Below are 12368 nucleotides of genomic sequence, written 5' to 3'. Positions count from 1 at the left end.
GGACGGAGGTCCGACCCCCCCGCGGGGCGGGGCCTCCCCGGGTCAGAGGTGATGGCCGCTCGGTGGGGAGGGGCCCATCTTGAGTCAGGTCGGGAGTTGTGGCAGCTGGGGGACCCGGGGTCCTGCCGGGGGATGGGGGGGGACCGGGGAGTCGGGCGCCCCGCGGGTGGAGACGGAAGGGGACCCCGTCGGGGTGCGTTGCGCGGAGGGCTGAGGACCCGGGGTAGTAGGCCCAGCTCGGTGAGGGCCGTGCCGGGTCGGGGCTGGAGGGTGGGAGCGGGTCGGGGAGGCTGGCGCCCCAGGAGGGTTGGGTGCTTAGAGGCAGGTGGCGCCAGCTTCCGGACCTTGAAGGATGCTAAGCGCGGGGAGGGGCCAGCCGGCTTGACGTTCTCGGGGTGTTGGGAGTCCCAGAACCTGTTCAGCTGGGGGCCCATTTGGAGTCACTTGGCCCCAGCACCAGCAGCCGCACCAGCAGCAGCAGGTAGCCTTCGCGCTGGGGCGTGGAACACTAGTTGTGGGGGTGGGTGGCAGATGGGGTGGGGGGTCCTTAGGCTCTCAGGGGATCCCCGGGGGCCCTGGGAATGGTTGAGCGAGAAATGATGGAGTGGGGGCTAGATGGAAGGAAAAGGAGGAAAGATGGAGAAGACGGGGATAGGGAGCTGGAAACATATTTCTCTGGCATTTTTCTCCCCTTCATTTCCCCTTAAGTGCTGAGATTTGGGGAGGAGGGACCCCAGGAGTCCAGAGAAGGGATACTAGGAGACCAAGGAGGAGGCAGTTTGCAACGAGGGAGTTACCATCCTCCTCCTCCCACTTCTTAACCTCTGCTCCCTGCTTGTCTAGAGCAAGCTCAGCCTCTGGGGTTCAGCCAGAACCAGGGAATGAGTTCTGGACCATTTAGGTGACTACCTTTGCTTCTTTTGAAGGCCAACTTCCAGTCGTTCTGTCTTGGACTTTTTGGTGCCAGTACTGAGACTTGAATATCCTACCCCTACCCTTCCCCCTTATTTTGGTGCTGGTCCTGGGACTTGAACTCGGGGTGTAGATGCTGTCTCTGAGCTATCTTGCTCAAAACTGTTGCTCTACCACTTGAGCCACAGTTCCACTTCTGGCTTTTTGGTAACTAATTGGAGAAAAAAGTCTCAATGGATTTTCCTGCCTGGGCTGGCTTTGACCCTCTCAGCCTCCTGGGTAGTTAGGATTACAGGTGTGAGCTCTTTTGGATTTGTGGTGGTTAATTGGAGATAAGTCTAGCCCGGACCCAGTGGCTCAACGCCTGTAATCCTAGCTACTCAGGAGGCTGAGATCTGAGAATCACAGTTCAAAGCCAGCCTGGGCAGGAAAGTCCAGGAGGCACTTTTTTTTTTTTGTTTTTGGTCGGTTATGGGGCTTGAACTATAGGCCTGGGTGCTGCCCCTCAGCTCCTTAGCTCAAGGCAAGTGCTCTACTACTTGAACCACAATGCCACTTCGGGCTTTTTCTGTTTATGTGGTGCTGAGGAATCAAACCAAGGGCCTCATGCACGCAAGGGAAGCGCTCTACCACCGAGTCACTTTCCCAGCCCTCCAGGTTCAGCCACTAGGGGTCCTAAAGACCAGGGAAGTTGAGGCAGCAGTGAGGTGAGGAACTTTTTTTTTTTTTTGTCAGTCATGGGCTGGGCCTGGGCGCTGTCCCTCAGCTCTTCAGCTCAAGGCGAGTGCTCTACCACTTGACCTACAATGCCACTTCTGGTTTATTGGAGTAGTGGTTTATTGGAGATAGGAGTCTCACAGACTTTCTTGCCCTGGCTGGCTTTGAACCATGATCCTCATATCTCAGCCTCCTGAGTAGCTAGGATTACAGGCCTGAGCCACCGGCACCCGCCCCCAGTAGACTCTTATCTCCAATTAACCACCAGAAAACCAGAAGTGGTGCTGTGGCACTGAGGCCCTGAAGTCAAGCCGGACAACTGACAAAAAAAAAAAGGAAGATTGCCTGTCCAAGCTGGCTTCCCGCCATGATCCTCAGATCTCAGCTTCCTGAGTAGCTAGGATTATAGGCATGAACTATGAGTATCTAGCTAGCTTGCACCTCTTGCCTGTCTTTTCTGCACCCAGGATTGAACCTGGGTGCTGTGGGGTCTGTTGGCCTGTGTGTGCCTCTTGAGCTAGGAGGCTGTCTCTGCCTGGCTGTGTTCTGAACCAACTGCCCCTCATTCTTCCAGGCCCAGCCTGCAGGGACTCCTGCAGTGTATGTGTGGTAACACCATGTCTGTGCCCCTGCTCACTGACGCCGCCACCGTGTCTGGAGCTGAGCGGGAAACAGCTGCGGTAAGCTCCCTGGCACTCTTAGCAGCCTCTAGACCAGATCTAGTAGAGGACAGTGGCCTGGAGAGGTGTGGGAAACGTGGAGGTGGCAGTGAGGAGAAGGGAGTAGCCTCAAGCCAGGAGGTCAGGGTTAATCACCTGTTGGCTCCTATGTCAGCTCCCTCAGGGGACTGGGCTGGGGGAGGGGTGAGCTGAAGCTGGGGATGGAAAGGGGAGCTTCCCACCTCCCCATGTGTTACTCTTTTTCCAGGTTATCTTTTTACATGGACTTGGAGACACAGGGTGAGAGCAAGGATGGGGTGCTCCTTGGGGAGGGGGCAGGGCCTAGCAGGCAGGGCTGCCCGTTCCCACAACACTGTCTCTTTTCCTTTCCGTCCTACAGGCACAGCTGGGCTGACGCCCTCTCCACCATCCGGCTCCCTCACGTCAAGTACATCTGTCCCCATGCGTGAGTATCAGCTCAGCGAGGGAAGGGCTCAGGGGGTGTCCTGTGCTTCCCAGCCTGCCCCGTTCTCTCTGTCAGCTGCTTCCTCCATCAGCTGCTTCCTGGGCTGTGGCACTGAGCATGTGCTCCTACCCCCAACCCCAGGGGCTTAAGACCCCAGATCTCCTGGAACCAGCGCTTCCTGGGCCCCTTCCCCAAGTACTCACCCACTCATCCGGAATCCCTGTCACCTTGTTAGATGGATCTTCTCCTTCACTTCCAGTGCTCCAGCCACAGCCTCCAGCCCCACGTGGCAGGTTGCCTGGCAACACCTTAAACACAGGCCCTGCCTGCTGGGAGGGGCCTCCAGGGGCTGCTCTGTTCCCTCCCTGTTTCTCTGCTGTGGCTTCCTTATCCCTCTAAGCATCATGGCCCTCTGGCTCTCCCTCCCAGGCCTAGGATCCCTGTGACACTCAACATGAAGATGGTGATGCCCTCCTGGTAAGTTTGGAGGGGAGCTGGGAGCTGCAGGGGGCTGGCTGGGATTTCCAGCTGCTTCCAACGCCTCTGGTCACCCAGGTTTGACCTAATGGGGCTGAGTCCAGATGCCCCAGAAGATGAGGTTGGCATCAAGAAGGCAGCAGAGAACAGTAAGACCCCCGTCTCCCCCCCCCCCTGCATCTTCCCTTCCTGAAAGCACTGGGCAGTGACCACCCGACTCCCTTAGGTGGGGGGAGCTCCCCAGCCACTTCCTTCACCCAGTCATGCCCCTCTCCCCAGTCAAGGCCTTGATTGAGCACGAGATGAAGAACGGGATCCCTGCCAATCGGATCGTCCTGGGTGGCTTTTCACAGGTGAGGGAGGAGGGGAGGGGAGGGGCTGGGTGGGTGAGCTGTACCCTCATGACCTGCCCTGTGTCCTTTCTCCAGGGTGGGGCTCTGTCCCTCTACACAGCTCTCACCTGCCCCCACCCTCTGGCTGGCATCGTGGCATTGAGCTGTTGGCTGCCCCTGCACCGGAACTTCCCCCAGGTGATTGTCCCACAGCCCCTCCTACCCTGGGTGTCCTCGCTGTGTGGTCCTCGTGCTGCAGCCTGGCGTGGCCCTCTGTCTGCTCCACAGGCAGCCAATGGCAGTGCCAAGGACCTGGCCATCCTTCAGTGTCATGGGGAGCTGGACCCCATGGTACCTGTTCGGTTTGGAGCCCTGACAGCTGAGAAGCTCCGGTCGGTTGTCACACCTGCCAGGGTCCAGTTCAAGACCTACCCAGGCGTCATGCACAGCTCGTGTCCGCAGGTCAGTGCGGGCAGCTGTTACCACCTTCTCCCTTCTCCCTCCAGCCCAGAGCCTCACCATTTTCTCCAACCCCAGGAGATGGCAGCTGTGAAGGAATTCCTTGAAAAGCTGCTGCCTCCAGTCTAGCCGGAGTCACTGGCCCCAGTGCAGTCCCCAGCTCCTGGGAGACCCAGCAAGCAAGCACCGCACTGTCTTGGATCTGAGCCGGTTGAGCAAGCCCCTGTCCTTTCCCCACCACCCTGCCCTCTTCCCACCGGCCTCTGGGGCAGGCAGCTGAGGCCTGGCCAGGCCTTCCCTGCCGTCCCCTGCCACCTGGTAGTCTGCAGCAGGAGTGGGCTACTCTTCACCCCACATCCCCGGAGGCGGGGCCCCCGGCAGCAGTATTGGAGGGGCTGTAGGCAGCGGGAGAAAGGGGCCCAGCTGCTGACCCACTCACTCAGGACCTCACTCACTAGCCCCGCTTTGGGCCCCCTCCTGCGACCTCAGGGTTTGGCCCCTGGGCCCTCCCAGGCCCCACCCCAGCAACTCTGCCCAGATAATCGTGTGTCTCCTGCCTCGCTGCAGCTGCTTCTCAATCATGAATGTGTTCGTGGCCCCGGCCCCTGGCTGCTGCGGGCTGCTTGCTGCGGGGCAGGCAGGTGGAGTGGAGTCCAGGGGCCTTCCCTCAGCTGGTCCCCCACTTGGGGGCTGGACCCTGCCTCCCTGCTGCCCTCCACCCTCACAGGCCTGGAGCCTGCAGGGCTGGATTGAGGCACAAGGTTCCCCCTGGCTGTCTGACCCCCACCATGTCCCCACTCTTAGGACTAGGGAGGTTGTGGGGGAGGATTGTGTTTCCATGTCTTCTGTCTCCATGTGGTTTTGGGTGTTTTTCTTGTGTCCTGGATTCCAATGAAATTAAAGAAACTGCTTCCTCAGCTCTTAGGCCTGCCTGGTTCTGTTCAAGGTGTGCGTGCAGAGTAGATGTAGCAAAATGCTCAGCGTAAGAAAAGGTTTATTAAAATACTTAGGAAAACCCCCCTGTGGCAGTCTGCATCAGTGCCTGGGAGGTGTGTGGTCCGGGAGCCCCGCCTCCTCCGCCCCTCGGGTGGTCCTGCAGGAGCTCCCCGTCAGTGGAGCCGGTGGCCTGTTGCCTGGAGGGCTGACTGGACCCTGCTTGGGTTTGAGGTAGGATAGCCTCAGCTTGGCCCCAGAGCTTCAGGGTGATGTGTCCCGCAGGAGGCTGGGAGGCCGCAGAACAGGCAGCTGCTTCTCTTCCTTTCCTGGTCCATGGCAGGGGAAGTTCCTCAGGCCTGCGCCCCAAATCCTGACGGATTCTGCTGCTGCCAGCGCCACAGATCTTCACCTATGACAGGTAGGGGTGGTCAGGGCCCGCCCTGAGGGCAGCCCAGGGAAGACGCCCTGGTTGCCCTGGCTGGCCCAGGTCAGTCAGCACTCACACATCCTGTCCAGTCCCAACACTGCTGTCCAGCCCAGCTCCTCATGGGCCAGGCTGGGGTTAGCGTAACAAGCTGCCACATCGCCTTCCCGCCGTGCCACCACCTTGTATGGGATCTGTGAAGAGGGAGAAGTTTCACTGAGCGCCTGCCACTGAAGTGCCAGGCAGCCACAGGGTTCTGGGTATGCTGGGTGCCCAGTGGGTGGGCAGAGGCAAGCGCCCAGGCTCTCCACTGCCGAGAGCTGGGCGGGGCCTACCTTCTTCCCTGAGGCCTTCTCCATGGCTTGGACCATCTGCAGCACCGAGTAGCCCGTGCCCGTGCCGAGGTTGTAGATCTGCCCCGGGGAACAGGGTTCATGGGTGAACTAGACTGTCCGTGCGGGCCCCGCTGTCCGCAACTCTGTTCCCCTCCCCCCCTGGCTGCTTTACTCTCCCTACCCGGCAGCCACACTGTTCCTTCAGCTTCTTCAAGGCTGCGATGTGGCCCTTGGCCAGATCCACAACATGGATGTAGTCCCGGACCCCTGCAGAGAACAAGGTGGTGGGACGGGGAAGTTGCCCCCCCTGTCTCTCCTGACCCCCACTCCTGGGCCCTCCTGGTCCTGGGCTCACCGGTGCCATCCTCTGTGGCATAATCATCACCAAAGACATTCAGGGCCTCCCGCCGTCCGATGGCCACCTAGGGCAGGGCTCAGGTCAGCTCCTTCTAGGTCCTCAGCTATATCCCTGTGCCAACCCCGCCAGCCCTTTGCTGCCCCTACCTGGGAGACATAGGGCATGAGGTTGTTGGGAATGCCCTGGGGATCCTCGCCAATGCGGCCGGAGGCGTGGGCACCGGTGGGGTTGAAGTACCGCAGCAGCACTGCATTCCAGGTCTGAGAGATGCAGGCACAGTGGAGCAGGGGTGCAGGCAGTGCGTTCCAGCTCACAGTTCTCTGCCTCACCTCTGTCGGTTTTCTAGAAATGGCCAAGGGCTGGGGATCCTCCCTCCTTGCTGTGATCTTGGGCACATCACCTCAACTTTTTTCTTTTGTCCGTTGCGGGGCTTGAACTCTGGGCCTGGGCACTGTCCCTCAGCTCTTCAGCTCAAGGCTAGCACCCTACCACTTGGGCCACAGCACCACTTCTGGCTTTTTTTTCTGCTTATGTGGTGCTGAGGAATTGAATCCAGGGCCTCATGCCTGCAAAGCAAGCGCTCTACCACTGAGCCACCTTCCCAGCCCTCAACTTTTTTTTTTTTTTTTTGCCATACTGAGGATTGAACTTAGGGTCTTATACTTGCTAAGCAGATACTCATCACTGAGCTACTCTGGGGGGTTGGTTACTTTCTAGACAAGGTTGCATTTTCTGTCTAGGCTAGCCTGGACTGTGAGCTTATTTGCACTTCTTTGTGTCACTGAGATGATGACTGGGCTCTAAGTTCCAAAACTGTTTTTTTGTCCAAGCTGGCTTGGAACCATAATCATCCGATCTCTGCCTCCCAAGTAGCAGGTGTTACAGGCTTAAACCACCGCACCTGGCTCAGCACTACAACTTCTTTTTTTTAAATTTTTGTCAAGGTGATGCACAGAGGGGTTATGATTACATAAGATAGTGATTCCATTTGTTGTCTAACTACCACTTCTTCTTCTTCTTTTGGTCTGTCATGGGGCTTGAATTCTGGGCCTGGGCGCTGTCCCTCAGCTCTTCAGCTCAAGGCTAGCGCTCTACCACTTGAGCCACAGCACCACTTCCAGTTTTCTGGTGGTTCATTGGAGATAAGAATCTCATGGACGTTCCTTCCCAGGCTGGCTTTGAATCATGATCCTCAGATCTCAGCTTCCTGAATAGCTAGGATTACAGGCGTGAACCACTGGTGCCTGGCCAGCACTACCACTTCTAAGCCTTAGCTTACTCTTTGGGGTGGGGAGTGGTCAGGAGTCCATCTTCAAACTCAAGGGTACCACCAGAAGCCAGTAAGTGAAGCCAGTGCTTGGGTCAAGGGGCTCTCACCTTGTCTGCTCGGCACAGGTCCCGGATCATTTCCTCAATGAAGAACTTGGACTTGCCATAAGGGTTGGTACAAGCCCCGGTTGGGTGGGCCTCATCCAAGGGCAGGTATTGGGGGTTCCCATAAACAGTAGCTGAGCTGCTGAACACCAAGTTCTTCACTTCATGAGCCCTCATGATCTAGCCAAGGGGAGGGAAGGTGAGGCGTGGCCTGTGGCACACATCTCGGTTCCACCGGCCACCCCTGTCACTGGGAGGGTGGCACTAAGGTGGAACAGGGACATTAAGGCTGGAGGAAAGGAAAGACGTGTCCAAGATGGTGCAGCTTGGGGCTGCATCTGACTCCCATGAAAGCCCTTACCCATGGTGGCCGGCACTGCTGGCCAGTGCAGCCCAGGCCTCTTACCTCCAGAAGCTGGATGGTCCCTGTCAGGTTAACTCTATAGTAGTCCAGAGGCTTCTGCACTGACTCGCCCACAGCCTTGAGCCCAGCAAAGTGGATGACAGCTTTAAAACTGTGCTGTGGGGGCAAAGCCAGGGTCGGAGGCAGCTTGGAGGGTCTAGCCCTTGGCAATGAAAGGACTCTTCGGCTTGCCTGCTAGCTCTGCCAGACCCCACCTTCTCGAGAAGGCCCAATAACCCCCTGAGCACCCACCTTTTTGAAGAGATATTGTAAGGCTGCCTGGTCCAAGATGTCCATCTCCTCAAACTCTACAGAGCGGCCAGTCAGCTCCTGTACCCGCTGCAGGCTCTCAGGCAGAGTGCCCCCTCCTGGTGAGTGAGTAGAAGACATCCACATGAAGAGATGGGGTCCTGGATGCAGGGTTTTCCTCCTCCAGCCCCAGAGCCCCACGCCCACACTCACCGCGGATGGCATTATGGAAGTTGTCGATGACCACGGGTGAGAAGCCTGCCTCCAGCAGCTCCAGCACTGTGTGGCTGCCAATGTAGCCGGCCCCGCCTGTGACCAGGACCTTCTCTGCCATTGCACCTGGCCCAGGGCTCCTGTCAGCTGTGGCCAAACTCAGGGCCTTGGATGGAACATTTCTCATTAGGTGAGCCTAGGGACTATCTCAGCCTCCTGAGTAGCTAGGATTACAGGTGTGAGCCACTGTACCCAGCTAGGTTCCATATTTTCAAGTTCCAATTGACCCAGGGTTGGGAAGATGGACTTGTGAGGACCCATACTTCCAGTCCAAATGTCTAGAGACTGGACAGTCCGGGCAGACGGGAAAATGGCAGCAGGACTGGGACTCCAGGATCCCAGCTGGAGGCTCTGTCCATGCAACTGAGGCCTCTACTCACACTAGGTGTCAATGTTTCCAGCTCTAGGTACCCCCTCCCTTCTTCCCTTTCCCTCGAGTCAGTTTAGAGGAAGCAGGAAATGCATATGACCTCCAGGGTGGGGTCCCTTAGCCAGACAGGCTGAGTCCAACTCTGGGACTGGTGACCCACAGTCCTGGAGCTGCCCGCCTGCCCCACCCCAGGGCAGCGGCTGAGCTCAGTCTGCCAGGGTCGGCCCAGCCCCACTCTTAGCTTGGAATTACGGAAACCGTCCAGCCTCCAGGCCACTGGGTGGGCCAGTGTCGACGTGGACCTGGCCCAGGCTCCACTGCCAGGTGTGCATCCCCGCCCGCCCGGAACAAATTCTGCCAGCGGAGGGGGCGGGGCGGGGCGGGGCGGGGCGGAAGCCCCGGACACTGCGGCCTTTCATTCCGGCGACCTGGCCGGCCGCCGCCTCCCTCCGAGCCACCTAAACCCCTTCTGTGCTCATCCGGTGCCGTCCCCGGGGCTGGGCGCCCGCTCGTGCCAGGCTCCGTACCCCGCGCCTGTGCGCTATTCCCCGGGGTGCTGTCACTGGCCCTCTACAGCGGAGGGTATCGGGGCCAAGTGCTTTGCCTGCGATCCCACCGCAGGCGAGGGCCCGGCGGGAGCGGCCGTCCAGGCTCGCCGCCCGCCCCCTCCACGCGGCTCCCGCCGGCCTCGGCCCGCCCGGTGCCCCCGCCGAGCCCCGCAGCGGCCGCGGCCCGCCCTGGGAGGCGGCGAGGTTGGCCCGAGGCCCGCGCCATCCCGACCCGGGGATGACCTTGGTCGACTGCCACCGCCTCAGTTTCCCCAATCTGTACAATGGTGAGGAACGGGTGCCGGGCCGTGGCTCCGAGGACAGCTGGCTGTCGGGGCCGGGAATGAATGAACCCGGAGCACTCGGGCCATCACAGCGGGACACGAGAGCCGAAGAGGCCCAGAACGCGCCCAGCGCTCCTGGAAGTCCCTTGCTCCCCGCCGACCACCCGCCCTGCCCTTCCTTCCCTTCATCCCTCCGCCCGAACCTGCCGGGGTTGCGCGCCCTGCACTGGCTCCTGCGGCGCCGCCTCCCGCGCCCCGCGCGGCGGCCCCTTTAAGGGCTGACAGCCCAGCCTGGCTCCGCCCCGTCCCGCCCCCAAGGAAACGTGTCGTGGGGTTACGGGGTCTCCGCGGGGACAAAAGGCCGGAGCTGCTGTCAGGCGGCCGCGCGGCGCGTTCCCACGGAGGCCGGGAGGGGGCGGCGCCATCCCGTGAAGGACGGGGAGCCGGGACGGCGCCGGCGCTTTGGATGTCCGTGCCGCAGCGGAGCCCGGTTCCCACGCCGAAACGTTCCAAGGGATGTGGGGCTCCGCCGGCGGCGGCGGCCTCGGGGCCGCGGGCTGGCGATGGGGCCGCTAAGGACACGGCCGCGCACGGGCGCGCTGAGAAGCCCGGACACGCGCTCCCCCACCTCCGGGAAGGGCTGGCTGCCAGCACAACCGCGGGCAGAGTCGCACCCCTAGGCTCTGTGGGCACAGCGGGCGGGGGAGCCCGCGCTGGCCCTGGACCGGGGCGCCGGGGGCCACGAGGGAGGAAACCCAGGGACGCTGAGCAAGGCCTGCCTTTATTCCCGCCCAGGGCAGTGCTGCAGTCGTAAACACACGGCCTCACCACAAGTACTGGAAAATTAAATCTTTAATAATTTTAAAAAATCACATTCGGTGTGAAGGCTCCCGGAGACACTGGAGTTGGCGGATGCCCACCAGAGAAGCCCAGTCCTCAACCCTATCAGCAAGTGCCCTCTGCCCTCAGTCGAGAGCAGTGGCCTGGATCCTGTCAGCTGTGTACAGGTCTAGCTGACAGACTCCCCGAAACTGACTCCAGGACCACCCTAAGCAGGTTCCCATGTGTCGTCCAGCACTCAGCTCCTGAGCTCTGGGGCCTGGTGAATGGAGGCTGCGCTGATCTTCAGGTCTGGCCTGAGGGCAGGAGACACCTCAGTGCAGAGCGGCCTGTGAAGTACCCACTCCTTTTTATTTTATACTCATTTCCAGTCCCTCATTCTGAAATCACCCACGCACGTCCTGCTCCCATGAAGTCCAAGGGGCCTCAGTAGACAAGGGGCTCAGAGTTTACAGGTCGCCTGAGCCACTTTGGAGCTGGTTTTTCTGTTCAGGGCTTGACAGATAAAGTCCCCAGCTTCCAGGAGCTTCTGGAGGTTCACACCCTTGGAGACACAAGTTAGAGGATGCAGTCAGTCATGACAGGCCGGCAACATCCAGGGAAACAGAAGACTGGACAGACAACTGGACACTGAAAGAGGACAAGCAGGCCCTTGTCCCTGACAGTGGGACCCAGCTGCCGAGAGGCGTCTCCGCCTGGCATCTGGGGTTATTCTTCTGACAACCCCTTGTATAGTTTGTGGAGACACTGCCAGGGACCTCTTTAGTCTGAGTCTCTACTTCCAGGGCCTGGCCTACAGACAGTCTGTTTATGTTCACCCCTTGTGTATGCCTTGTGCATGCTAGGCAAGCATTGGACCACCCTGCTACACCCAGCCCTAGATAGCTCTGTGTGCCACACAACACTGCTTCTCTTTGCTGATGTGCACTCTACCCTCAACTCTGTGCTAAGTGGTGTTTTTTTTTGGTCGTGGGGCTTGAACTCTAGGCCTGGGCGTTATCCCTCAGTTCAAGGCTCAAGGCTAGTGTTCTACCACTTGAGCCAGAGCAACACCTCTGGTTATTCTGATGGTTAGTTGGAGATAAGAATCTCATGGACTTTCGTGCCAGGCTGGCTTTGAACCACAATCCTCAGATCTCAGCCTCCTGAGTAGCTAGGATTACAGGCGTGAATCACCGATGCCTAGCTTGTGCTAAGTGTCCTACAGTTTGGTTTGGTTTCTCTGGTGCTAGGAGTGGACCCAGGGAGTCAAATATGCTAATTGGGCACATTACACCCTCAGCCATACATTTTCTTTCTTTTTTTTTTTTTTTTGGGTCCGGTCCTGGGGCCTGAACTCTGGGCCTGGGCGCTGTCCCTCAGCTCTTCAGCTCAAGGCTAGCGCTCTACCACTTGAGCCACAGCGCCACTTCCGGCTTTTTTCTTTTTGCTTATGTGGTGCTGAGGAATTGAACCCAGGGCCTCATGCATGCAAGGCAAGCGCTCTACCACTGAGCCACCTTCCCAGCCCATCAGCCATATATTTTCTTACTTAATCCTCCTAGTAGCCTAATGAGGTAAGTGTTATTATTATTGTTCCCATTTCTCAGACTTAGAATTTGTCTGAGGTCAGCAGCCTGTATAAAGATGGGCTCAGTTGCATTGGATCTCAAAGCATGTGTGTGGTGTGACTTCCATGCTGCCACGGGGGTCCTACAGCCTCTTACAGAGCCTGCAGCAGGGGTGGGAGGAGCAAACTGCTGCTCACAGCTCAGAGAGAGCAAACAAAAGCTCAGGAGAGTGATCATTTCAGCTTAGGAACCCGGGGCCATTCCAAACTCTTTCCATACTTCCAGACCTCCGAGACATGATTATGGATGTTATTTTTTTTTGGTCGGTCATGGGGCTTGAACTCTGGGCCTGGGCGCTGTCCCTCAGCTCTTCAGCTCAAGGCGAGCGCTCTACCACTTGAG

The 12368-nt window shown here is 58.9% G+C and overlaps 3 protein-coding genes across 4 annotated transcripts in view; 1 reads left to right on the top strand and 2 right to left on the bottom strand.

Annotated features, from left to right (window-relative positions):
• Positions 1-282: 282 nt before the first annotated feature.
• Positions 283-4939, top strand: Lypla2 (lysophospholipase II). The gene is made up of 10 exons (XM_013033853.1): positions 283-481; positions 2204-2309; positions 2557-2588; positions 2689-2754; positions 3184-3231; positions 3310-3380; positions 3511-3584; positions 3660-3761; positions 3852-4025; positions 4101-4939. The coding sequence occupies exons 2-10, from the start codon at positions 2232-2234 to the stop codon at positions 4149-4151; spliced, it is 696 nt and encodes a 231-aa protein (XP_012889307.1). The 5' UTR covers positions 283-481; positions 2204-2231; the 3' UTR covers positions 4152-4939.
• An 85-nt stretch (positions 4940-5024) lies between these two features.
• Gale (UDP-galactose-4-epimerase) lies at positions 5025-9808 on the bottom strand. 2 transcript variants are annotated; one of them, XM_013033831.1, is made up of 11 exons: positions 9780-9808; positions 8315-8480; positions 8105-8220; positions 7856-7969; positions 7453-7629; positions 6222-6335; positions 6073-6139; positions 5899-5984; positions 5718-5795; positions 5462-5576; positions 5025-5367 (listed from the first exon to the last, which is right to left on the bottom strand). In XM_013033831.1, exons 2-11 carry the CDS (start codon positions 8433-8435, stop codon positions 5309-5311), a joined length of 1047 nt encoding a protein of 348 aa, XP_012889285.1. In that variant the 5' UTR covers positions 8436-8480; positions 9780-9808; the 3' UTR covers positions 5025-5308. The 2 variants fall into 2 exon arrangements, with proteins under 2 accessions (XP_012889285.1, XP_012889280.1); XM_013033826.1 differs by lacking the exon at positions 9780-9808 and having other exon boundaries at positions 8315-8542.
• Positions 9809-10410: 602 nt separating this feature from the next.
• Hmgcl (3-hydroxymethyl-3-methylglutaryl-CoA lyase) overlaps positions 10411-12368 on the bottom strand; it is a 17301-nt gene continuing 15343 nt past the window's right edge. The window contains exon 9 of the mRNA XM_013033842.1: positions 10411-10960. Coding sequence (XP_012889296.1) covers positions 10859-10960 — 102 coding nt within the window. The 3' untranslated portion in view covers positions 10411-10858. The remainder of the gene's footprint in view (positions 10961-12368) is intronic.

This window comes from Dipodomys ordii, unplaced genomic scaffold (genome assembly GCF_000151885.1).
Source record: "Dipodomys ordii isolate 6190 unplaced genomic scaffold, Dord_2.0 Scaffold6, whole genome shotgun sequence".
Taxonomy (NCBI): domain Eukaryota; kingdom Metazoa; phylum Chordata; class Mammalia; order Rodentia; family Heteromyidae; genus Dipodomys; species Dipodomys ordii.
This window is presented reverse-complemented; position numbering and strand designations above follow the sequence as displayed.